We start from the raw sequence: 24122 nt of genomic DNA, 5'->3' as shown, positions 1-24122 counted from the left end.
ATTCTCAGTACAGTGTTTCAGAGCACAGGCTAAACAGCCACCAACAAGGAGACCCAAATATGATAAAAATAGAAGTCTCGTTTTTCTTTTACTTGACAAGAAGCAGATAGTCCAGGGAACATGAAAATCAAGTAGAGATTGAGGTTTCCTCTCCCTGCTGCTCACCAATTCCATGTCTGCCTTCTAGTTCACAAGAAGGGGAAAATGGAAGGTAGCCAGCTTTCTTCTTATGATATTACTTGGAAGCGCTGTACATTACTTTTGTTCACATCTCATTGGTGCAGAATTTGTCATATGGTATTACCTAATTGCAAAGGAGTTTTGGCAGTGAGCCTTTAGCCTACCAATATTGAGGAAAATGTCATAAACTAGCAGCACGCAGTTTAGGATTAAGTTTGTTAAAAGGAAGGAAAACACAGAGTTAAAGAAGAATAGAGCCAAAATATGAGGGACTTTGAATTCCAAGTTTTTACATAGCAAAGCCATAAATAAATACCTATCTTTTATTTGTTTGTTTGTTTGTTTTGAAGCACTGGGGTTTGAAGTCAAGGCCTCGAGACTGGTAGGCAGGTGCTTTACCACTTAAGTCATAACCCCAGTCTTCTCTTTTCTTTTTTTGCCTAAGTTTGTTTTCTAGATAGTGTCTTGTGCTTTTGCCTGGCTTGGACTTGGACCGTGATCCTCCTACCTCTGCCTCCATAGTAACTAAGATTATGGTAAGTGCCATCATGCCCAGCCTCTAAATATCCATTCAAAATGAGTGGATAAATAAATGAGTATTCAAGTGAATGAGTGAATGAATGTATCATTGAGTTTGAACTTTATCCTCTAGGCCAGGGTTACAAACTAAAATGACTGTAAGATGCCAGGCAGATATAAATGAGTCATACAGCCATATGTAAATGAGGAAAGAGAGATGAATCAACTGGAAAATACGTGACATGTATTCAGCCATTATTCAGCTCCAGATAATAGTTGCATGGGAATATAGGCCTTGTGTGGCAAGATCTTTCAATTTTTAAAAATTGGGAAGGAAATCTAGATTTTATATGACATCTCCTGAATTTTAAATGTTGGGTCTGAACAATCCTGCTATCAACTCACTGACTTGCAATCTTTAATGGGAAGCTACTTAGAATTTTTGGCCCAGTGAGTTGGAAGTATAAGAAGGTCAATCTGGTCACGGTGGGCTGGATACACCTCTTAGCATAGTGATTGACAACTGTGGCTGCACATTATAATCATTGGAGAGCTTTTTAAAAAAACCCCAGCCTCTGGCTCCACCCCCCAGAGCAATTAAGTCAGAGTCTCTGGAGTCGGGTATTTTTAAAAAGCTCATCAAGCAACTGCAATGTTCAGTCAAGGGTGGGAGCTAGTCCTCTGAGGATAATTTTGAAGGTTTTTGCAATAGCCTGGACATGTGGAAAAAGGGTCTAAACCGTGCTTTTGGAAGCAAACTGGAGAGAGGAAGAGACAGGAGTAGGAGACCTTTTAAGGATAAATTAATAAAATTTTGTGCCTGTTTCTAAATAAGAGATTGAGTGAAAAAGAAGTCTAAATAATTGAGATTTCAAGTTGAAGTTTGGGAACTGGGACATATTAGGAATTTAACAAATGGTTCCAAGGGACATGTGAAATTAAGATAGACAGTAGATGAGAGGGGAAAGGTAAATGTTATATGAAAACACCATTACCCAAATCCAAGTTGAGAATGCTAAACATAATATGTTTAAAGATAACTCTCTTAAGGATAATTTTTTAAAAAATCTTTTATATAGTTTATCTGTAGCAATGCCAGGAAAAAAGCAACTGTGAATTAACTAGAATTGTTGAGCATGTCAAAGTCATGGCTCAAGCTTGGTTGAGAAGAACCACAGGGATCCAAAGCAAATTCCTTTTTGGTTTACACAGTAGGAATGCATGGCGTCAGTTTGGTTTGCACAGAGCCTTCCCTGGTCTTGAAGGCTTTATCAATGATGGTTTAGCACCACCGTGAGGCTACATACAATTACTGCATCTGTTTATTGGCTTCTATACAAGATTTGCCTCTTTGCAATTTTAAACATCAAGATGAAAATATCAAATTCTTCGTGGTTTTCTTGTTGCATGAGAGGGATATGACTCAGTAAAATCTTTTTGTGTCAAGATAATGAGAATATATAACTGTATTTGACAGCAAATATTTCTATGATGATGAAAACCAAAATAGAAATAAACTCAGTCTTGCATTTATTAAAAATTCAACTAGAATAGTTATTAGGACATTAGCAAATTATTTTTTGTCCTTAATCCTGAAGTAATAGCTTTGTATTATTGGTGATATGTTTTGGAGAGATCACAATTAAAAAAACAAAATGAAACCTTGACTTTATTGCCTACTTACAATGTGTCAGGCAAGGTTCTAGAGAGTTTATTCATTAAATACTTCATCACATTTAGTTTTCAAAAATACCCCCAAAATATGCACCATACTATGCTTCCATCTTATCAATAAGGAAGGAGAGACATGGAAAAGTTATTAATTTACCCAACAACTTGGAGACAAGAATTTTGGTCTTAATTCACAATTCCATTTTTTTAATTATAAAAATTTGAAAAAGTCACTTAAAGTTTACTGTATAAGCCTTGTAGTCTGTAAGATGAGATATTAATTACATTTGTCATGCAGTTGCACCGATGAAATTTTTAAAAAGCTCATTGTATATCCTAAAGGTTCGGTAAACATTAGTCTTATCATTATTATGACATTACTTATGAATCTAGGGAATTAGCATCAGTTATATTGGAAAGAACTGGAAAAAAAACCCCTTAATTCTGCCCCTAAATAGCATTGTGATCTTAGAATCTTAGCCTCTCAAGTCTCAGTTTTGAAAAATACATATTAATAAAAGACTTGGTTGACCTTACACTTTTTAGTTCTGAAACTTTTTGTATAAGGAATAACTAAGAGAAGCAGCTATTAATCTGTAAAATACTCATTGGAATATATCACTTCAACATGGCTAGTTTTATGCTCTACAGGACTGTGGATGAATTCCCCTTAGAAGATCCTAATGGTAAGTGAATGTGAGGCTGTGACATTAATGAGACTGGAGGTATGAAACTAGCTGCATTCCTAGCACTGTAATATGACAGGAACCAGACATCCTAGAGGAGGTTAGGGCCTGGCTAGAGTTTAGAAGATACCAAGAGACAAGGACTAGTGGTGACAGTAAACAAATGAGTAACCCAGTAGGAATTAGATATGGGTTAGTCTAAATTTATGGCAAATACGGTCAGTTAAATGAAGTAGACTAGACGCATTCATCTTGGGAGACTTACCATTGTGATGTCTTAAAATTGTCCATCAGTATTGCTGCTTGTTCTTTGTTAAGGCAGTGAGGGGGAAAATCATTCCAGAAGTATGGATTCTGTGTCAAGGTCACTCGTGATGTCAGACCTTGTCTGAGGCTGTGGTTCTTACTATCTAAAGATGAGTGGTCTGGATTTTGCATGATGAATAGGCAACTTCATCCAGAAATGGTGATACCTGCAGCCTAGGCCTGTGTGCTTTCCATTCTTGAAGTTGATGTGGCCAGTACTTTTCTTCTTAGGAAGCTAATGGCTTTACCATTGGCCTTCATGCTTTAACTAGGAATAAAGGAAATTGTTAATGTTTTCTTTTGTAATGCTTTAAAAAAATCAAGTTGGCTAGGTATCATTTATGATATTTTGGGATTTTTAAAAAAAGATTTTTCAGCACTGATAAAGGTATGTATGTATGTGGTGTGTGTATGTGTGTGTGTGTGTGTGTATCTATAGAGAGAGAGAGAAAGAGAGAGAGAGAATTGGCAATCTAGTACTCTCCTCCCAGAGCCCAAAACTAAAGATGACAAGTTTAATAAATATTTTTTGCTTTTTGACTTCCTTATTTTCTATAGCATACAGAAGAACTATTTGTGTTTCAAAAATAAAATTTCATTACATCTATTTTCCTTGTCCTATTCTCACTATATCTCAAGTTTAATATTGTTTGGTACATCATAGTTAGGAAATTATTGTGCATGGTCTTCTTAATGGAATGTAGTACCCATGAAAAATCATATTAGATCTACATCTTTCTCTGACACACTCTTAAACCAGGGAGATATGGTTGGAAAGAACTCCAAGAATAGCCTTGCTTAAGGTATCAAAAACATCGATGTTCAGAAAAGTAATAGACAGGACTTTTTGGAAAGGAAAAGTTATACTTGGTAGGAGATTTCTGAGCAATGTGTATTAGTAACTGAGGGGGCTTATTTGGTATTGCATGGTTGTGAAGCATGATGACTAAGGATGTAGGTTCTTGTCTATACCAAGTTCCAGCTTATTCACTTGTGTTACACTTCTCACCTGTGGCATTTTGAGAAAGTGACTTGCCTTCTTGGTGCTACAGTTTCATCCTCTGCAAAATACAATTTAAAATATGTTTACCACATAGGATTGTAATGATTAAATGTGTTAAAATGTGTAAAGAGCTTAGAATACTACCTGGCATTTAGTAATCACTCAATAATTGCTACCTCTTGTGGTGGTTGTATTGTTAGTGCTGGGGAGAGGAAGAGCAGATCTTAGAGGTTCTTGTATATTGATTACTCTGGTCTTTGGGGATCTAACCCTTACCCTTTAGCCACCTTGGTTATTATGAAATCAACCTTGTACACATCCTCTACCCACAAAGGTTAGGGATATTCTCTTACTTCTTGGGACCTCTGATGGCCATCTCAGCTTCCTATATCCTCTTCTTTGTGAGACTCTGGGCCTCCTGCCTTGACAGATGATTCTTACATTGTATTAGAGATAATTCTCTTCTAATTGGCACAATAATTTTAGTTAATGCACTCCTCTGACAGCTTAAGAAGTTTATATAGGGGAATTTATGCTATGAATGTGTGTTCAGACAAATACAAACACCCATTCTAGTTTATAATATTGTCACACAACAACTTTATAAATAACATGTACTTATTTATTTATAATTTGTATGTATACATATTTATAATATGCATTTATAATTATGTGTTTATAAATAATAATTCCCACAGCAATTCTTAACCAGATGGAGAGTGACTATAATATATTATGCAAAGAAAAAGGGAAGTTTAGAATTGTCCCTCAAACTCCTGACTGATAAAGATGGAAAGATTTTTTAATTTTTTTTAAGAACTGTTTTGCAAAGGCAGCAATAAAGAGGGATGATTTGTTGGAAGAGGAGCATTTGAGCTAGGTTTTGAAGACTACATATGGCAAGTAGATTAGAAGACATTGGGAGGGCGTGTGGAAGACACTGAAGATCAGGTCCCTATAAACTAAAAGAGAGGGTGAATCGGGTCTGTATGCAAGACCGACAGATATTAATAGTCAGATGGACATGAAAAACCACTCAGCTCATTGCCCTCATTTCACAACTAGAACCTGTCTCTTCTAGTCTGGAAGTACTTCCTATTAGAACATCCAGTCTCCTGGTTATACCACATCTTGCAAGTTTGTCCCAAAGGGCAAGCAAGTGTGGTTCCCTAAGATCAACACTAAAATAGTCCTGTGTGCCACAGCTACTGGCTCTTTGAGAGACTTTAAAAAGATTTGCCTTGTCTGAATTTAGTTTATGATCACAAGTTTCACAGCTGGTTTTGAGGCCCAGTCAGAACCACTAAGGCAGACAGAAGAATGAAGGACTGGAGCGAAGAAAGTGAGCATGTTGTACTTTTGGGCCTCATAATACACAGCAAATTGATCTTTTACACCCTATTCCTAGGTTATTTCATCCATGGCAGTGGTCTCTAACACCTCCTGGGTGTTTAGTGCTAAAATGTAATTTCCTTTTTCACTCTAATTCAGTATACAGTGGAGTTTTCCAGAGGCCATTTTATATAGATCAAATGAAGAAATAGATATAGGAATATAGCGGTCTTCTATTAAGCCAGACATTCATAGATTTACATATAGCTAAATGTCTCACTTTTCACTATTTTTGAAAACATAGTTAGTTTTCATAACCATATTTTATGTTACATAATATATTATTGCCATTTTAAAATTAGCTAATATGTATCTTCTAAATTTCCAAAATGAATATTGATTGATATAACCCAAAGGAAACAAAAGTTCTTTGGGATTCTGAATAATTTTTCATAATCTGAAGAGTTTTTAAGACTAAAACATCGAAGACCACCGATCTACATTATCATACTTCATATCTACTGTGCTCCTAAATCTTTACGAGAAGAATGTGAGTCATTGGTGTGCTGGTCCCAGGCCCTAATACATTTTCTAATCATATAAAGTCTCAGTAAATAGATTTGAAAATAGGACTTAATCCACATGTGTACATACATGCACACACATGTGGAATTCGAACAAAAAAGGACTTAACACTTACTTCAGATGTCCTAATGCTCCCCAATATAGAGAATAACACAAGTTGTCAAAATAAATAGTACTCGAAGATCCCTAGTCTGTCCTTTTTTGAACCGAGATCTTGCCCTAAGGATGTCTGTGTAAGTTTGATACTTGAGGACACAGGAACTTACTTCTGCTGGCTCAGCTACCTACTGGTCATGTGTTATCTGTCAAGTGTGTAACCTTTCTGACTTCATTCTCCTCCCTTGTAAAATGGGAAGGGGGGGTTTTAAGACTGGTTCCATGCTTCTAATCTCAACGGGAATTAATCTCATTTCTTCTTTTCTCTTTTCCTAGTAGATGCATTTAAATAATACTGTTTTCTATCTTCTTGTCTCTAATGATAGTGCACTAGCTGAGTTGTTGCACTTTATTGATTTGCCATTTTCTGGTAGAAATTTGGGTGTTACATTTTCTTGTTTATTTGATATGATAATCTCTGCACATGGAATTCCACTTTTTTTCTTAAAAAATAGCTTTGTTATACTAAAGAGTCATATGTTCCCTGGAGAAAAATTTAGAATATTTGGGTAAAAACTCAACAATCACATGTAATCCTTTGAAAAACCTTAGTATTATACAAACTCTCCCATCTAGCCAACCTGCATTCTGGTTCCAGATAATTTGATTTGCAAGGAGGTATTATTAAATTAAGAGAATATTTCAAGCTAAACACAGGATTATGATAACATTTTCAGCTCTGCACTTCAGTGTCAAGAAGCCAGTCCCTGTTATGAAAACTTTATGGGTGTATCTGGAAATGTTTATTAAAAGTGATTGATTAGCCCCAACAAAGTTGGGGGAAGACTTTGTGCTGTAGAAAGAACAGAGCAAGGAGAGAGAAGAGGAGAGAAAGGGAGGAGAGGGAAAAAGAAGGAGAGGAGTGGAAAATAGGAGAAGGGAGGGGCTAGAAGAAGCAGGAAGAGAAGAAAAAAGATGAAAGAGAAACAGAAGGCAAGAAAAAAAAAGAGCACAGAGAGCACAGAGTATAGGACGAATTAGCTTTTATTTAGACCCATTTTTATAAGATTTTGGTATTATGCATTCCAATCTTGTTTTGCCCTTAGAATCACTGATAATTTCTTCTTATAAACTCATAGGGAGAAACTCAAAGCTTTATGAAGTAAACACTTTCCCATCTTCTTTTCCTACTTAAGACATTGTCAGTAGTATTTGAAGAACATATGTATTGAACTCTATTTATCTATTTTATATAATACTAATTTCAGAATAGAATTTCTTGCCTGGTCAATTTTAGATAATACCATTTCATACCTTTTTTCTACTCTTTCCCACATACAACCTTTTACCTTTATTCTGGGACAATTTCAGCAGAAATATTTTTATATTCTAATGCCATCCCATACAACCTTTAGAAAAGAAGCTAAATATTTCATAAGGTATTTCAATATTTGAGTTTTTGTGACATCAGAGTTAACACTGTCTGAAACCATTTCGCTTTCTCTTCAGTCTTTGTTCTGAAGGGACACGGCATCTCTTCTCTTCTGCATTGGATTTTGTAGACAGGAAGGTGGGAGGATGAGCCAGGCAACAGGGTCCACAACACTATCTTTAACTCCCGACCATTTTATCTTGAGCATCTCAGTCTTGATGGCATATTAAGTACATAGATAGCTGCTGTAGACCGAGAGAATAATCAAACATTTTTGAGTGAGATGAAAAATGAAGTTAAAACTTACTGATTAACAATAATTTTTTAAAACCATTTATCATTATCCCTGTCTCATAGATGAGGAAGCTGAGGTTCAGAGACAGTAAGTAGCTCCTTTAGTTCACTATTGAAATCAAATTCAGCTCTCTAGCTGTAGCACCTGTTCTTTTTTTTTTTTATTCATACGTGCATACAAGGCTTGGGTCATTTCTCCCCCCTGCCCCCACCCCCTCCCTTACCACCCACTCCGCCCCCTCCCTCTCCCCCCCACCCCCTCAATACCCAGCAGAAACTATTTTGCCCTTATTTCTAATTTTGTTGAAGAGAGAGTATGAGCAATAATAGGAAGGAACAAGGGTTTTTGCTGGTTGAGATAAGGATAGCTATACAGGGAGTTGACTCACATTAATTTCCTGTGTGTGTATGTGTTACCTTCTAGGTTAATTCTTTTTGATCTCACCTTTTTTCTAGTTCCTGGTCCCCTTCTCCTATTGGCCTCAGTTGCTTTTAAGGTATCTGCTTTAGTTTCTCTGCGTTAAGGGCAACAAATGCTAACTAATTTTTTAGGTGTCTTACCTATCCTCATCCCTCCCTTGTGTGTAGCACCTGTTCTTTTAACATCATTGACACTGGTTTGTGATGGCATTTTTTTTCTTATCTTCTTTAAATATACCCTTCCCTGCTCCCCCCACCTATTAACTCTCATTTAAATGTTTTCAACTTCTACTACTGCAAGACCAGCTGACCTCTTGTGATTTCATGTGGTACCAATGAAGATCCCTGGATTCAGGTACTGAGTCCATCACCTTCCAGTGCTAGGGCATTGGGCTGGTCTCTGGGAAATGAGAGTGACAGCAGTACCCACTTTTCAGGATCATTATGAGACTTAAATGACCTTGTACATGAAACACTACGGGTTCTGCAACACAGTGAGTGTTGTGCGAGGGTTACTTACTGCTTCAGCTGGTTTTGTCTGGAAGAGAGCATTCACTGAGTCCTTTAATCTTGCACACCAATAAAGAGGTAAATACATTTTAATGGTTTAAAATATTCATAGCCAGAGGCTATGAATAGGTCACATTTTTGATGTTCTTCACCATGCTCCTGTGTGAAGGCAGCCAGTTTAATCTAAGCTAGGTCAGATAGTACACCTGATTTCTCAGTCCATCAGGAAATGGGACTCCTTCTGAAGGTGAATACACATAGGTTCATGTACACATCCAAACAATAGAATCCAAACAACATTAGCAGTTCAGGGAGTGCCTCCTGATAACCAGGTTCCCTCTTCTCTGTGGATAAATTGAGTCACTCTCATCTGTAACTGAGGCACTGGTAGAATGGGCTCACTCAAGCATTTAACACCCTTAAAATTTTCATGTAATTTTTCTATAAGTTAGGATTGATCTTTCCTACCTAAAAGTAGTGTGTGTTTCCTGTTGGATGGTTAGCCTCAGCACAACTCTCTTTTCAAAAAAAAAAAAAAAAAGGACAGGAAATAGTGACTGTGAAGGGAAAAGGACTTAGAACCTAGGGAATTTTATCTCAGTGCCAAGACTGTAGACTGGGGAGAAATGCTAGTCCTCTTTCACCTGGATCTGATATTGTGTTTCTGGAAGAGCTGTTCCTAGTGGGCAGTCTGGTTCTGCAGGAGAAGCAGAAGTTAGAGTAAGGTGTAGGTTCAAATCCTGCCTCTGCCACTGGGCATGTCACTTGCCTACTGACCCTCAGTTTTCTTCATCTGTAAAATGACCACCACCTCCCAGGTTGCAGTGTGACAAGGTAGTATCCACTTCCTGCTGCATAATTTTTCTTTCCTCCCTTAGAGAAATGGGTTTCAGTTTTATTTTGGTGGAAAAATCATGTAATCTCAAAAATAAAACTATTTCTATGCTTTTGACTTCATAAGGCAGGGACCTTATCGCTGTTTTCCACTGCATGACTATTTCACAGCCCCCGCTGTGAGGAGGCCCTCCTTTTTCTTGTGGATACATAAGCCAGCCTTGCCAGAGGGCATCGGTGATTATCTCTATAGTTTATATTAACCAAAAAAATTACTATAGGAGAGAAAAAGTTAGGAAGATAGGAGAAATAATGAGTTTTTATACCTGTCTAGAGGGACAGTGTAGCTATTTACAATACTTGACTGTAAATGTCCCAATGAGTATAATCTTCAAATTTATGTTTTTTTACAAACTAGTTAGAATTATTTTTGTTTTTACAAATTAGTAAGTATAAATTTGCATGTATTTTAAGTGAGTTAAAAAAAAACACCTCATGGCAGAACTTTCAAAACATAAATGATTTGAAAGTAGGAGGTGTGCTGCCCACTGGGCATTGCAAGGGCAACTGCAGCTCCTTTATCCCCCAAGCTTGACAACTGAGGTTTCTTCTGGAGGGTGAACCCTGCCTCACCCCAGTCAAGAGTTTACAGTCCTAGAGATTCTGTCAAATGTGAACATGGTGAGGGATCCACACAGAAGGAAGTAATTAAGCCATGAGAGGGTTTGGGAACTACAGGAGCTTGTGGACTGGGTCATCCTCCTTGTGCCCCTGGACAGTTTGGCAGAGAGACAGAGACTGAGCAGACATATTAGCAGAAGTTTGAACAACAAAGACTAAAATGTGGCCTTGCAAAGTTTTGTAATTCAGATTATTACTGTGAGTTGCAGATGCATAAAATCTGCTTTTTATGTAGTGCAGTGGTAGCATTGGATTATGTCATGAAGAAAATGTGATTTTTTTATAGTCATCCTAGATTCTCCAGGTAAGTATGGGTGAACTCAGAATATTAGAGGAACATACCCAGATAGGTTAATACTAAGAATAGGAACAAATTTCAGTATAGACAGGATTCTGATATACATAGTGTGTGTTTCACAAGATCCAGGAAAATGTCCCCTATTTACTTTTTGTAAAACTCCTCTAACAATTAAAACTACTTGAATTCAGTGAGCCAGTGTTTAGACGTGCTTTCATTCTGAAATTTTTGACACAGTGATATTTATCTTTGTACACCCCATAATGTCCTTCCCATAGTAGGCACTGAATAAATATTTGTTAAATAAATGAAGGAATGAATGGTCAATTTTCATTGTATTAGAATTTCATCTGCATTTCAAAATGAATAATTTTGTGTATGTTCTCCATTTCCCTATGTTGCTACTTATGCTAGCTTCGTTTTCCATTACTCATAACACAAAGCAAGCCTCAAACCCTTGTTGTACGTGTCTAACTGAATACATCCGCACAGCCACCTGATCTGGGATTGAGCAGCGTTTTCTCCTACTCTCTGAGAAAGAGCATCCCATGATGTAAGGATAGTACACGGTACCCTGGGTGCTGTGATAGAACACAGATAACGGGATGAGAGCGCTAGAAAAATGGTATCAAGAACTGAATAGACTCCAGTTTTACTTGCTTTCATGATTTCTGTTTATATCCTTGAACAGGTTTATGGCAAACATCAAAGTTAGATATCAATTTGTAAAATATTCTGAGTCCTGGGTAAAAGCAGTAGATGAGGTAGAAAACTAAGATCCCCCTAAAAGGGAAGAGTACATAGGTTTTTATTACAAGTTAGGAATTCTGAGATTTGTCAGATTTCTATTGTGATTGATGAAACAGTATTTGTGAGAAAAGAGTAAGGAAAATGTGCAGCAAATGAAAATTGGTGAGGATGAGATATAATTCACAAGAAATTCAGAGAAAAGTCTTGAAAGGACCTGTTTCCTTGATATCAGAGAGCCCTGCTCTCTAGCTGGGCTGCACAGAGACATCAACCAGAAAGATTCACCTGGGTCCCATGGGCTTTGCTTAAACTACATCTCACAAATTTCAGCTAACTATGTAATCACGGTCTGTTAGGAAATCTGACACACGTTATTTAATGCTCTTTGGCTAAAACTAACTTTTATGATGTGGTCCCTATGCATTCATGTATGCTTTCATTGTTTTGTTTTGTTTTTCTTGGAGGGAGAAAAGATAATGCAGTCTAACACTGGTTAAATTTAAAGTAATATCCTTTACTATTTGTCTTCTTGAACTGAATCAGTTGTTTCCAAATTAATTTACTTCCTAACTTAATTTTCTCCCGAAACCACTTTATAGACACAAATATAACAACTGAAATCCAAATTCAGTAGTGAATACTATTTAATACTATATGTATTATAAATTCAACTTTCATCTTAATTATCAGCCATATAGAATCTGCTTTTCTGATAAACTTCTATAAGTCCATATGGTCAGCACAGGGTCTCTTAATTTTTCACAAAAAAATTCCATTATGAGAATACCTTATAATGACTTGAGTTCTAATTAACCCTATCCTTTCTTTTATAATTTTAATGTACACATCTGAATAGATTTATAGGAAAAATCAAGTCAGATATGAATTTGTAAAATATTCTGATCCCTGGGTAGTCTTTCAGAGAGGGGGCTTGGGGAATGACATTTTTGACAGGTGAAAGTCTCTATTGAGAAGACTGAGTTCAAATATGGGTAACTTCTACATTAAAAGGGTCAAATACTAGGGAGGGAGGAAATGAAAAGCAAAGCAACTCTTAAATTTATTAAAATGCAGGAAAACAGAAAAAACAGACAAATGGATACCTTAAAGATATGTTAAATACATAAGAAAGAGCAAAATGAGTTATTTGGCATGCATTCCTTGCATTTAGAAAAAGTTGTAATATGAAAAAGAAGAAGATTGATTTGGGTGGATCATCAGCAAGTGCATTTTGTAAAAGAATGCATTGTATGGAATTCATGAAGCCTTCACTGTTGAATACTTTTCACCTAATATAAAAGACTTCTGAGTATAATCCAAGGGAACCTCAGTGATATCATTAGATTAGGTTTGGAGACTAGGGTTTAATGCAAGTTAAATCTCCTCATAGATCTCAGCTCAGCCAATTACAGATTGCCTAGGTTTCAGTGTCTGATGAAGCTGTCTCTAAAATATTTGTTTATTTTTATTTTTTGAGGCTGGATCTTGCTATGTAGCCCAGGCTGGCCTTGAACTTGTGATCCTCCTGCCTCAGACTATGGGTGAGTACTGGAATTATAGGTGTATACCATCATGCTCAGCTCAAGGTGATATTTCTTATTGGTTTTACCAAAACTATCAGCTGAGGCAAAAAGTTAGTGAGCCCCTGTCTCAACCAATAAGCCTGGCAGGGTTGCACGCACCTGTGGTTCCAGGCTATAGAGGAGGGCATACGTAGGAGGATCACAGTCCAGGTCACCCTGGCAAAAATGTAAGACCCTATCTGAAAAATAGCTAATGCAAAAATGGTTGGAATGTGGCTTAGTGATAGAGCATCTGCCTAGCAAGTGTGAGGTCCTGAATTCAAATGCCAGTACCACAAAAACCCAAATGACCTCCCACTTTCCACACTGTTGGCTGGAAAACCTTGCATTTGTGAAATCTGGATGTGAAATGTATCCTGGGTGACTGTCTGAGACTTGACTTAAGGTCTGTTTCAATAGAGCACTTATGCCCATGGGAAAACACAAGCTACATCCCCACATGGAGTACCAGACTGAGCATCTTGAGGGCTGCAACATGCAGAGCAGGGTAGCACAGTCTAATCTGACTCTACCTGCCTCTGCAACCACACCTCTAGCTTCTCTTTTCCCTTTAACAGACAGGAATGTGTTGTGTTATTTGTCTGCCTTTCTCCTCAACTCTGCTTTTCTTTTTCTAATAATTCTTTTCAGGCAAATCAACTGCTCCAGTTAAAAGGTTATGAACCTTAAAGAATTATCTAGATGACTGCTTAATAACAAAACCTCACTTCTAAGAAGCATGATAAAGAAAATGAATTTAACCTATTCTCACTTTGGTCTCAGGATATCCTCAGTTAGACATTAGAATATTAATAAAAAATTAATCAAAAGGCAAATCTAAAGAATGGGTTAAGTTTATAGGGAAATGGCATCTCAAAGCTTTCTAAGTAGAAATGTGGAAGCCTGTCCTTGCTCCTCATGACCTCCAGGTGGTGCTGTTTATCCAGGCATAGAAAGCAGGAGCCCAGCCCCATTCCCTTGCTTAGGTTTGTAGCTGGGTTTTCATGTTTTCAAAATATTTTCCATTTCTACAGATGTGTTCTTTTAAATGGCCAGTAAAATTTTATAACCACTGTTTGAAAAATTGCAAGATTATTGTGATTTGTGCTGCCTAGGCAAGAATATTTTTTTATGTGCGGACTTACCCAGAAGTCAGATGTTAATGGTTGTACATTGGCCCCAGTCTTCCACCCTTCCTTGCTCCATAGCACTCAGGTTCAGCCACAGACATTTGGGCTGTTATTAGAACTCGTCCAAGTACCTTTAAACACTTGTGTGGTTTAAAAAGATATTTCTAGTTTAGCTAAGGCAGCTCAACTCCATAGGATTCTAAGGAAAGAACTCCACCTCTACAGGAACACTTTTAAGCCCCAAAGCCTGGAGTGTTTATAGAAGACCTGATTTTACTCACATACATTTTTGGCAAGGCATTGCTTGTCTGACACCAAAAATTTTTTGATGTTTTGAGGTCACCTGTATAGTGACACCCCTCAATCCAGTCCAAATTCTTTAGGAAAGCATTCTTAAGAGAAAAAAATTAAGAGAACAGTTTCTTTCTTATTTGGATAGATAAAAGAGCCAGGAATAGTGGAAATTTCACTTCAGTAAAGATGGCACTGGGAAGGGAGTGCAGAAGCATCAATTTTATCATGGGTGAAGTTTGGAATTTTTAACATTGGCTTTACAAAAAAACAACCAACTAATGTCACTTTTTTGTCCTGCCCATTCCCTTTCTTTTCTCTCACAAGGGGTTTGTAAACAAGCTGGATGAATTTATTCAGTGGTTAAATGAAGCCATGGAAACCACTGAGAACTGGACTCCCCCTAAAGCAGAGACGGATGGCCTTAAACTCTACCTGGAGACGCACTTGGTAGGAAAACTGTGTTACTCTTGCTACCAGTCATTGAAGAATTTTAACACGATGCTTGTTTGTCTATGTAAAATATCAATTTTATTTATCAAAAGTCATTATATGCTAATGAAACCAAGTTTTAATGGTGTAAGCTACAAAAGCTGAACATTTATTTACAGGCATTTCAAGTAATATTATGAAATCTAAATTCTCTGTATTTTAAGCCAATTTTTTCAAAGCTTTTTTCAAAAGAGTAGGTATTTAAAAATACCTTAGAAAATTTTTACTCAACCTTCACTTTCTAAATTAAAGGGTTTTTTTTTTTTCCATAAGATTAAATGAATGAAAAAGACAATTTTGGTGACCACTCTACAGCTTTCTAGAAATCTTGTAAAATTAATGAGTCTCTCATTATCAAGAGGTTCTACTTTTCCTGTTCTACACTGCATTATTTTAATAAAATATTTAAAATGATGATCTCCATCATTTTTGCTGCTATGTGGATTTTTCAGCAGATAATTAATACAACTGTCATTATACCCATCCTGTGTGCAGAGAAAACCATGGTGGGGAAGTGGAAAACACTTGGATGAATGTGCTTCTGAGTATGTTAAAAGCAAGAATTATAGACTGGAGGACATTTGATGAACCTCTTGAGGTTTTTACTGAATGCTTCAAATGGCCGATATCAATTATGAAGGGGTGGAAACCAAGTAGTGGAGTGTGATAAGGCATGAAGAAAAAGCACGTTGTCACAGGAAATGAAAATTCAAGCTTTAAGGATCTCATCTTTATTCCTTTCACCGATAGCATAAAATTGACAAAGGCAGTGAACAAGAATCCTTGGGTACCCAACTGTGGGGTTGATTTTCTACCCCTCTTACACGCTCAGAATTTGGATTGAGTAAATATTGTCTAGGAGTCCTACATGAGCCACTCTCTGAGATGGTAAGTGGGAGAAAGAAGGGAGAGACTAGAGAGAGAATAAGAGGGGAGAGTGAGAGAAAGAAAGATATTTGTTTTTTGCAGCATGGTTTATATCATTGCCAGAAAAAACAGCCTCAGAATCCTCTTTCTGCCTGCAAATAGCCTTGTGGGCGATAAAGAATGACAAAAAGGTGTGGTACAGGATGAGTATATTGCTTCTCTTTTCAGAGACCTGCGTTGATGGCATGTAAAAATGTCAGTGACCCTAGCCACCTCTCTTGTACATGGATTTTTAAATACTGCCCTTAATACTCAATTCCCTGGTGAACAGAGTTTCCATTTTTTAAAAAACAGGGCACTTCATAGTAGCAAGATAAAGATATTCAGTGCTTTATAATGTAAATGGTATTAATTAGAATGTCAACTTTTCACTGGCATTGTTCTGACAGAAATTCTAATCTGTGTTTAAACAGGAGTATATGAACTTTATTTCACACTAAGTGTGCTGTCTTAATTTTCTTAATTTAATATTTTATAGGACATACATTCAGTTTTTGAGGTCCCAGAGGACATGGGGGCATAAAGGGTGCTCTAACTTTAGGTTATTAACTGAAAGCCATGCTAGGGCAGTGTAAACCAAGGACTCTTTCCTCCTGGGAGCTCAGCGATAGCCCCATTGTAACCAGTGCATGCTCCTGTTCTCAATGCCAACATTCCAGATGCTCTGACTTGGCATCTTTGTGTTGGCCTTTACCTCATTCTAGCCCAAAACTGATAAGGGAATGTTCTATTTGTGCTGTCCTATGGGGAGGGGGGTACCACTAACTACACATAGGTACTGTGCATTCAAAAAGTAGGAAATTAATTTTTAATGTATATTATTTAAATTGCCACATGTACCTAGTGACTACTGTATTCTATCTAGCCTTATAAATTGCAGAACTTTTTACAGGTGACCATAATGAATTGCAGGTACCTGTATCTGCCTCATAATGATATTCTCAATCAAAATGTGGAAACCATTACCCAATTTGCTGTGAATCTCCAGTGTAGAGATTTATAGCAAAGTATCCTTCTTAATATAGTGCTCTTAAAGAACAGCCTTATTTCTGCCCAATAGTTAACACTCAGATGAGTTTTCTCCATGATCATTTCTGATTATATTGGTTGGAATAGAAATAACAGGAACATTTTTAGGTCTGCTTTTCCAATAGTGCAATCTATGGTATCCAGACCCACTCACTAAATGTTAACTCACAATTTCAAATTTCACTTCTGAAATTATAAATCATGTCTAACAGTTGCTGAAGACATAGTGTGTGTGGATTGTTGTGGAGTGATACTTAAGGACAATCACTAAGAGTCACTGTTACACTGCATGCTGTGTCTGTTACTCTAAGACCCAGACTGTGGCCCAAACATCTTTCAAATTCTGAGTTTCTCTGCCTGTGTCTGCATTGTCTTCCTGACAAAATTGCCATGTACATTTTCATACCATCATGCGTAGTTAATATGAAGTTACTCTTCTCAAAAGAAGGCCAAAAAAAATCTACCTTTCCATGAAAGAAAACACATGATTAAGCCTAGAGATTTACAGTTCATCCTACATACACGCTTCTTAATGAGTAGGCAAGTGCTATTTGCAAGGCTATCTAGTAGCAGAGATAGCTACACAAGTTTACTTAAACATCTTTTTGGCTGCTGTAATGCAATTGAACAGAGGTGCAAACCCCTGGAGTGACAATCTCTCCTGGTATGATATGTTAGAATAGTTAGTATCTGCTAATATTTATCGTAAAGAAAAACAAATATAAAAACAATAACAACAGTGTACATTTCTACTTTGATACTTAATTCAGTTATTTTCCATGATGGTGACCAAGGATTTTTACCAACACAAATCAATTAATGCTCTACAATACCTTTGTGAGAGATATGGAGCTTTATTTTAACTGTAAGAAATATTGTGAAATTGTGATGATACATCAATGATTTTCCATAATAACCAATTGTCTGCTTGCATCCTGGCTTCTCCTTTCAAAACTGTAATTTCTGTCTCCTTAGAAAGTGACATTTTGGAGGAAATTCCGTTTTGGAAGGGTATTTTGTGCATATTGAACATACCCCTTCTTTGAACACCATTTTAAAAGTAGCACTGTGTAGGTACCCTTGGATGGACTCCCTTTTCTTCTACCCATTTCTCACCTCTGTCCTCTTCCCATGTCCTTTAAAAAACAGCTTCATTGAGGTGCAATTGGCACACAATACATCTCATAGTTTAAAGTATATGTTTATAAGTTTTGACAATTTGAAAGATATATACACCCATGAAATAATCACCAAAATCCAGATAATATGCATATTTCATCACCTCCCAATTAAAGCTTCTCATGACACTTTGTAATTCCTTCCTCCTAACCCTCCTCATCCTCTTCTCCATCCCTAAGCCCTCACCGCTCTGCTTTATGTCATTATTAGATTAGTTTGTACTTTCTAGAATTTTATATAAATAGGATTAGGTAATATACTCTTTTGCAGTGATGGGTCTGATTTCTTTCATTAGCGTACTTGTTTTGAGATATGTCATGTTGTCGCACCTGTTAGTTGTTCACTCCTTTTTATTACTCAATAGTGTTCCGCTGTATGGATGTACCACAGTTTATCCATCCACATGTTGCTGGACATTTAAGTTGTTTCCTTCACAACCTTTTTAATTGGCTACATTTGAGTAGAAGCATAACAGACCCATAGTAAGTAACCATCATAAATAGTTCTTGGCAAACTATTTAGATTTTTTTCTTTAGGAAAATTTATAATTACCTTCAGAATTAAGAGCATTTAAGAGTAAAACAGCAGAGCAGGACTGTAACTTCTCTCTCTAGAGATGGCATTTCATATCCATTTGCTGCTGAAATGATTTCCCAAGTTGCTTTTATGAATGTCTAACTCACAAAATGGGGACCACATCATATGCAATCAACCCTAGGGCAGCAAAGCAGAAATTCTTTTATGTGCAGCCAGAGTATCCAATTGAAGAAAGTGAAGTTCCACTGCTACGAGGTAGCTATGCCAGATTCAGAGAAAAGATTCAAGCACAAGGGCCTGTCTTGAACTTGGAAAGTGAATTTGCATGAGCAGTGCCATGTTATGTTGGACAAACATTCACTGATTACAGCAGAATAGTCTGAGAAACAACATTTGGTTTTTGAGACAGGGTCTCACGCTGTAGTCCAGGCTGGCCTTGAACTCAGTATGTAGTCCAGACTGCTGTTGAATTCACAATCCTCCTGCCTCAGTCTCCTGGATACTGGGATTATAGGTGGTAGTACTGAATCTGACTTGAGCAATAACATTTAAACTCAATGTGATGAATTAGAAGCATGTGGAAAAATGGTGACTATATATCAAGCACCTGCAAACTCCAGGCAGTTATTTAGAAGCTAGGAATACACGGTGAGTGAACTTGCTTTCTTTTTTTCAGGATTTTTCAATGTGAGGGAGGTAACCATAGATTATATATAACTGTAAACTTTTGAAGGATAAATGAAGTACCCTTAGAAGTACACAGAAAATTTTATTGGTTCTTCCTGGGTATAAAGAAACTTCAAGGAGATAATTTAATGTAGACCTCAAAGACATATAATTTTGCTGGGTAGAGATGAGAGGAGAGAAAATGGGAGGAAATTTTATAGGTAAGGTAAGGGAGGCAAGGTAAGGCTGGTGAACCACCTGATATGGCTGAGATGAGTTTAGAGTCTTGCAGGTTGCGGCTGGATGGTAACAGAGACAGAATGATTTTTTAACAGATTGAACTTTTCACTGGGGACTCCTGGAAGTTTTTGTTTTGTTTTAAAATAGGAGAATGACATGAATCAAGTATAAATCCCACAGGAGTGGGGTAGGGTCAGCCTGACATAGATTAACTGGATAAAGTCCAGGTTTAGATGAAAGGATAATTCTGGGCATAATGGAAAATGAGTTTAGTATTTGATGTACTGGCACAGACAAACAGTTATTGTGTATTAAAAATGTGTATTTTGACCAGCTTGTATAGCTACAATGGCAATAAAATGGTGAAGTTGTTACCCTTTCACTTATTTCCCCCAAGTTGCCAGTTCTTCTCCCTTGAGGCAACCACTGTTCCTTATTTCCTCATGTCATGTTAGAATTACTCCAAGTATTTAAAAGTAACTGCATATATATGCTTCTTTTTCTCCTTCAGTTTCTAGTACAACAATTCAAAATGAGCACCTATAACAACTTCATCCTTTTGGATGGCTGTACAGTATTTCCTTCATGAATATGCCGTAATTTGTTTAGCCAATCTCTTATGCTAGAAATTCAGGTTGTTTGTAATCTTTTACTATTTCAGCTGGTGTTTCAGTGTATATACTTGGAAATTTGTCATCTTGCATCTTGCTGTGTAAGTATGTCCTTAGGATAAATACCTTACATGGGAAACTTCTGGCTAAAAGGCTAGCACATGCAAAATTTCCATGTATTTCACAACTGTCTTTGTTAGAGATTGTGCTAATTTACACTCAGCAATGCACGAGCATGCCCAGTACTGCACATTCTTACTATCAAAGTTTGTTACCACTGAAGTTGAACTTTGTCCCTGTGATAGCTGCAAATGACATCTGATTGCAGCTTAGTGTGTATTTCTTGTATTTTTAAAGTAAAGTTGAGTATCTCTCCATATTTGTAGGAATCATTTGTATTTCTTTTTTGAGAACTGTCAGCTCATATTGGATCATTGGTATTTTGCTTCTGGATTTACAGGAGCTCTTAAATATTAAGGGAGTTAATCATTCTCTATAATGTGAACAGAAAATATTTCTAAAATAAATGATTCAATGGGTTCTGCTCCAAGAGAACACAGACATCTCAAAAGTTTGAGGAACCCAGGCTTAGGCAGACCTGGAAAGCCAGTCTGATAAGCATGTGATAAATAGGTCTGTACTCTTGGCAAGAGCACATTAGGTTTCTAGTCCTGGAAAGACCAGTGTGTCCTAGTTAGCTTGGGTAACTTAAGTTAGCTTACTTCAACATGGAAGGAACAAGCTTAAGATCAGGGAAACTGTAGTTGAGTGAGTAATTAAAGGATGTTTGAACAATGATACATTTGTGTTAGATGGGAGAAGTAAGAATAAAGAAGGAGGGGGTAGATTAGAGAAAGATGGGCAGATTAGAGGGACATTAGAGCTCTTTTTGAGGGTCGCTCTTGTCTAGGCAGAAACATATTATGTTTTGTCTACCTCAGCCTCCCCAAGGCTAACTAAGGTCCATTGCCCTACATCTACAGAAGTCTGAGCAAGACTTGAATGTAACTGAAGGTGCAGAAGTTGCTGAAAGTTTGTCTGGGTATGGGTGGGACTGAGGTTCCAGGGCTGTTGTTTGGGTACATGAAACCAGGTAAAATGAACATTGTATGTTTACATAGAAAAGAAGGGGCAAATGTCGCAGAGTGCAGTGCATATCAGGAGCTTGTACTGAAGGCAGAGAAAACTTTGTCTTTCATCAACTGTGGAACTCAAGGGAGTCTACTTAAAGAAGAACATTAAATTATGCTCAATGGAAAAAAATCAAGCGATATAAAAGCATAAAATTAAAAATAAAGACCCTTACCCTCACTTGGGTAATCAATGTAGGCAGTATGTTCTTTGTCCTTTTGAACCTTTTTATGTAAAAATGCATACATTTTAAGGATTTAAAAATTCACATCATACATACTGTTCAATAACTTGGTTTTTGTGTCTAAAAATATATCAAATATCTTTCCACTAGAATATGAAGATCTACTGCACATTTCAGCAACTCCTTTACATTTTATTGTGTGGACATGCAAGTTTATTTAATTCATTCCCAAGATGATGGACATTTAAGCTGCCTCTTTGTATATGCATTTGCAAGTAATACTCCATGAATATTTTAGATTATTTTAACACAGATTGAGAGTCTTCTCCTGGTCCCATTAGTGTACTCTATGCAACTGAGGAACAACTATCACCATAGGTACTAAAAAATGAATGGGATCCATGTTTGTGTGGGTATGAGAGTGGTGTCTACATTTATAGGGGTGAACTTTTAAAGCACTTTCCTGAATTTTGTTCATTTTAGGATTTGTACCTGCAATTTGAGTTGGCTGCCACAAGGTGACACTGGAGCACCAAAATCCATTGTATTGGTGCCTCTGAGGGTTTTGAAAACTTCCTTATTGTGCCATTACCCTAAGTACTTATAAAAACAGATTGCATTTAACTACTAATGTGTCTGGCTAACAAAATTATCAGTAGAGATATTTTCACACATTTTTCATCTGTATCTATAACTTTTTTATCATGAGAAAAACCAATGTACTTCTCACAGTTTTTAGTCATACAAGAACATTTTCCCCAATCCTCCTGACTGTTTGTCCTTTGCTTGCCATCCTGACTCCACCTCTCCTCCATTTTTCATTGCTTAAAGTTAAGAGATGTCAGAGTTATTTTTCCTACTTCCTGCTGCCTGCCTACCTTTCTCTGCTTAGGCCATGGCCTAAGCAAGTTCAGCTTCACAAAGACCAGCAGCTGCCATGGGGCTGTGTGCTCAGCTAATGGAGGTAGCCAGCCAGACTTCAAAAGCCAGAGCTGTGTGTTTGGCTCACCTGTCTACCACCTCCCTCAGCCTTCATGAGCAGGGTTGGTGGCCTCACAGGAGCTTTGAAGTTCCATTTGCTTATCCCCCTCAATTCCCATCAGTTTCAGGGGAGAAGCCAAGAGTTTAATAGAGAACAACAGCATTACTCCTGTCTGGAGAATTTGAAATACCCAACTCTAACCCAAAGTTATTTGCCTCAGTGGGTAGGAGTGGAGGGTCTGTCAGGAGTTCATAGCATGTGGGCACTTTGAGATGGAGTGTGGAGAGGAGTGTAGCAGGAGGCTCATTATATAAGTCCTGGACCACATTCCTTGCTTATATAATTAGTTCTGTACATCTAGGAGGCAAATTGTGTTGTCTTTCCTGGACATGTACTTTCTATGTGGCAGTTTATAAAGATTCTTGGACCATAATACCCAGGAGTTCTTATTGTTTTAAAAATTGTTAGTGCTTGTCATTTTACTAATTTATAACTTTATTTATTTATTTTTTTCTTAGAAGTAATGACTATTTTTACCTACTATGCCAGGGAAGCACTGAATTTATTAAGCACTTTGCATTTAGGCAATGGTATAATGAAAAAATTTGCAGATGGGCCTTGTATTAGGGGTTCCATGCACAGGCCAGAGAACATTGTGCATGGACAAGAGAATCACAAGAATGGGAGTACAGTCACCCATGTTTTACTCTGTATACCTTATGCACAGATTCTATTCATCTACTGTATTACATAAAATTTTGGAATCTTGAAACAATTTACCCAGTATAAATAGTAAGATCAGAGCTAGAAGTGTGGTCAAGCAGCGGAGTGCCTGTCTAGCAAGCATAAAGCCCTGAGTTCAAATCCCAGTACTACTTTAAAAAAAAAAAGAATAAAATTGTGCTGGTGGAATGGCTCAAGTGACAGAGTGCCTGCCTACCAAGTGCAAGGTTCTGAGTTCAACCCCCCAGAACCACAAAAACTAACTATAAATAAATAATAAGATAAAAGTTTCAGATCTTGTCTGGGTGTGGTAGCTCTTATCTATAATTTCAGCTATGGTAGGTAGAGACTGGGAGCATCACCGTTCAAGACCAACCCACGCAAAAAGTTAGACCCCCATCTCAGCTGATAACCAGGCAGTGGTAGTGTTTGCCATCCTAGGTATGTGGTAGGCCTCAGGCAGGAGGATAGAAGCCAGCCAAAAACTCGAGACGCTATTTTAAAAATAACTAAAGCAAAAAGGACTGGGGGTGTCTCTCAAGTGATAAAGTGTCTGTGTAGCAAGTACAGGACCCTGAGTTCAAACCCTACTACCACCCCAAAAAAAGTTTCAGATTTTTATATTAGCCACACAAATACCTGCTATTTCTTAGTGTTGTTGTGATGATCAAATAAATATGCTATGTGTGATGAGGCTTTTTTGGGGGCAGGGAAGTTGTCCACATTTTGCTTGAATACCTGAGAACACATGGTGTGAGAGGCTCAGGTATTTTGGAGAAGTTGAAATTCTTCTCAGTCACACTTTTACTGTTCTCTCGTAGCTATCACTACTTGAAGGACA

The 24122-nt window shown here is 37.2% G+C and overlaps 1 protein-coding gene across 5 annotated transcripts in view; it reads left to right on the top strand.

The window, feature by feature from the left end:
- The window catches only part of Akap6 (A-kinase anchoring protein 6), a 515042-nt gene that overhangs the window by 237757 nt on the left and 253163 nt on the right, over nt 1–24122 (top strand). For all 5 annotated transcript variants that reach the window (XM_074068188.1, XM_074068190.1, XM_074068191.1 and 2 more), the window contains exon 5: nt 14908–15030. In XM_074068188.1, coding sequence (XP_073924289.1) covers nt 14908–15030 — 123 coding nt within the window. The remainder of the gene's footprint in view (nt 1–14907; nt 15031–24122) is intronic.

The sequence above is a fragment of the Castor canadensis genome, chromosome 3 (assembly GCF_047511655.1).
Source record: "Castor canadensis chromosome 3, mCasCan1.hap1v2, whole genome shotgun sequence".
In the NCBI taxonomy this organism is placed as follows: Eukaryota; Metazoa; Chordata; class Mammalia; order Rodentia; family Castoridae; genus Castor; species Castor canadensis.
The sequence above is the reverse complement of the archived record's forward strand: the minus strand, read 5'-3'. Positions and strand labels throughout refer to the sequence as shown.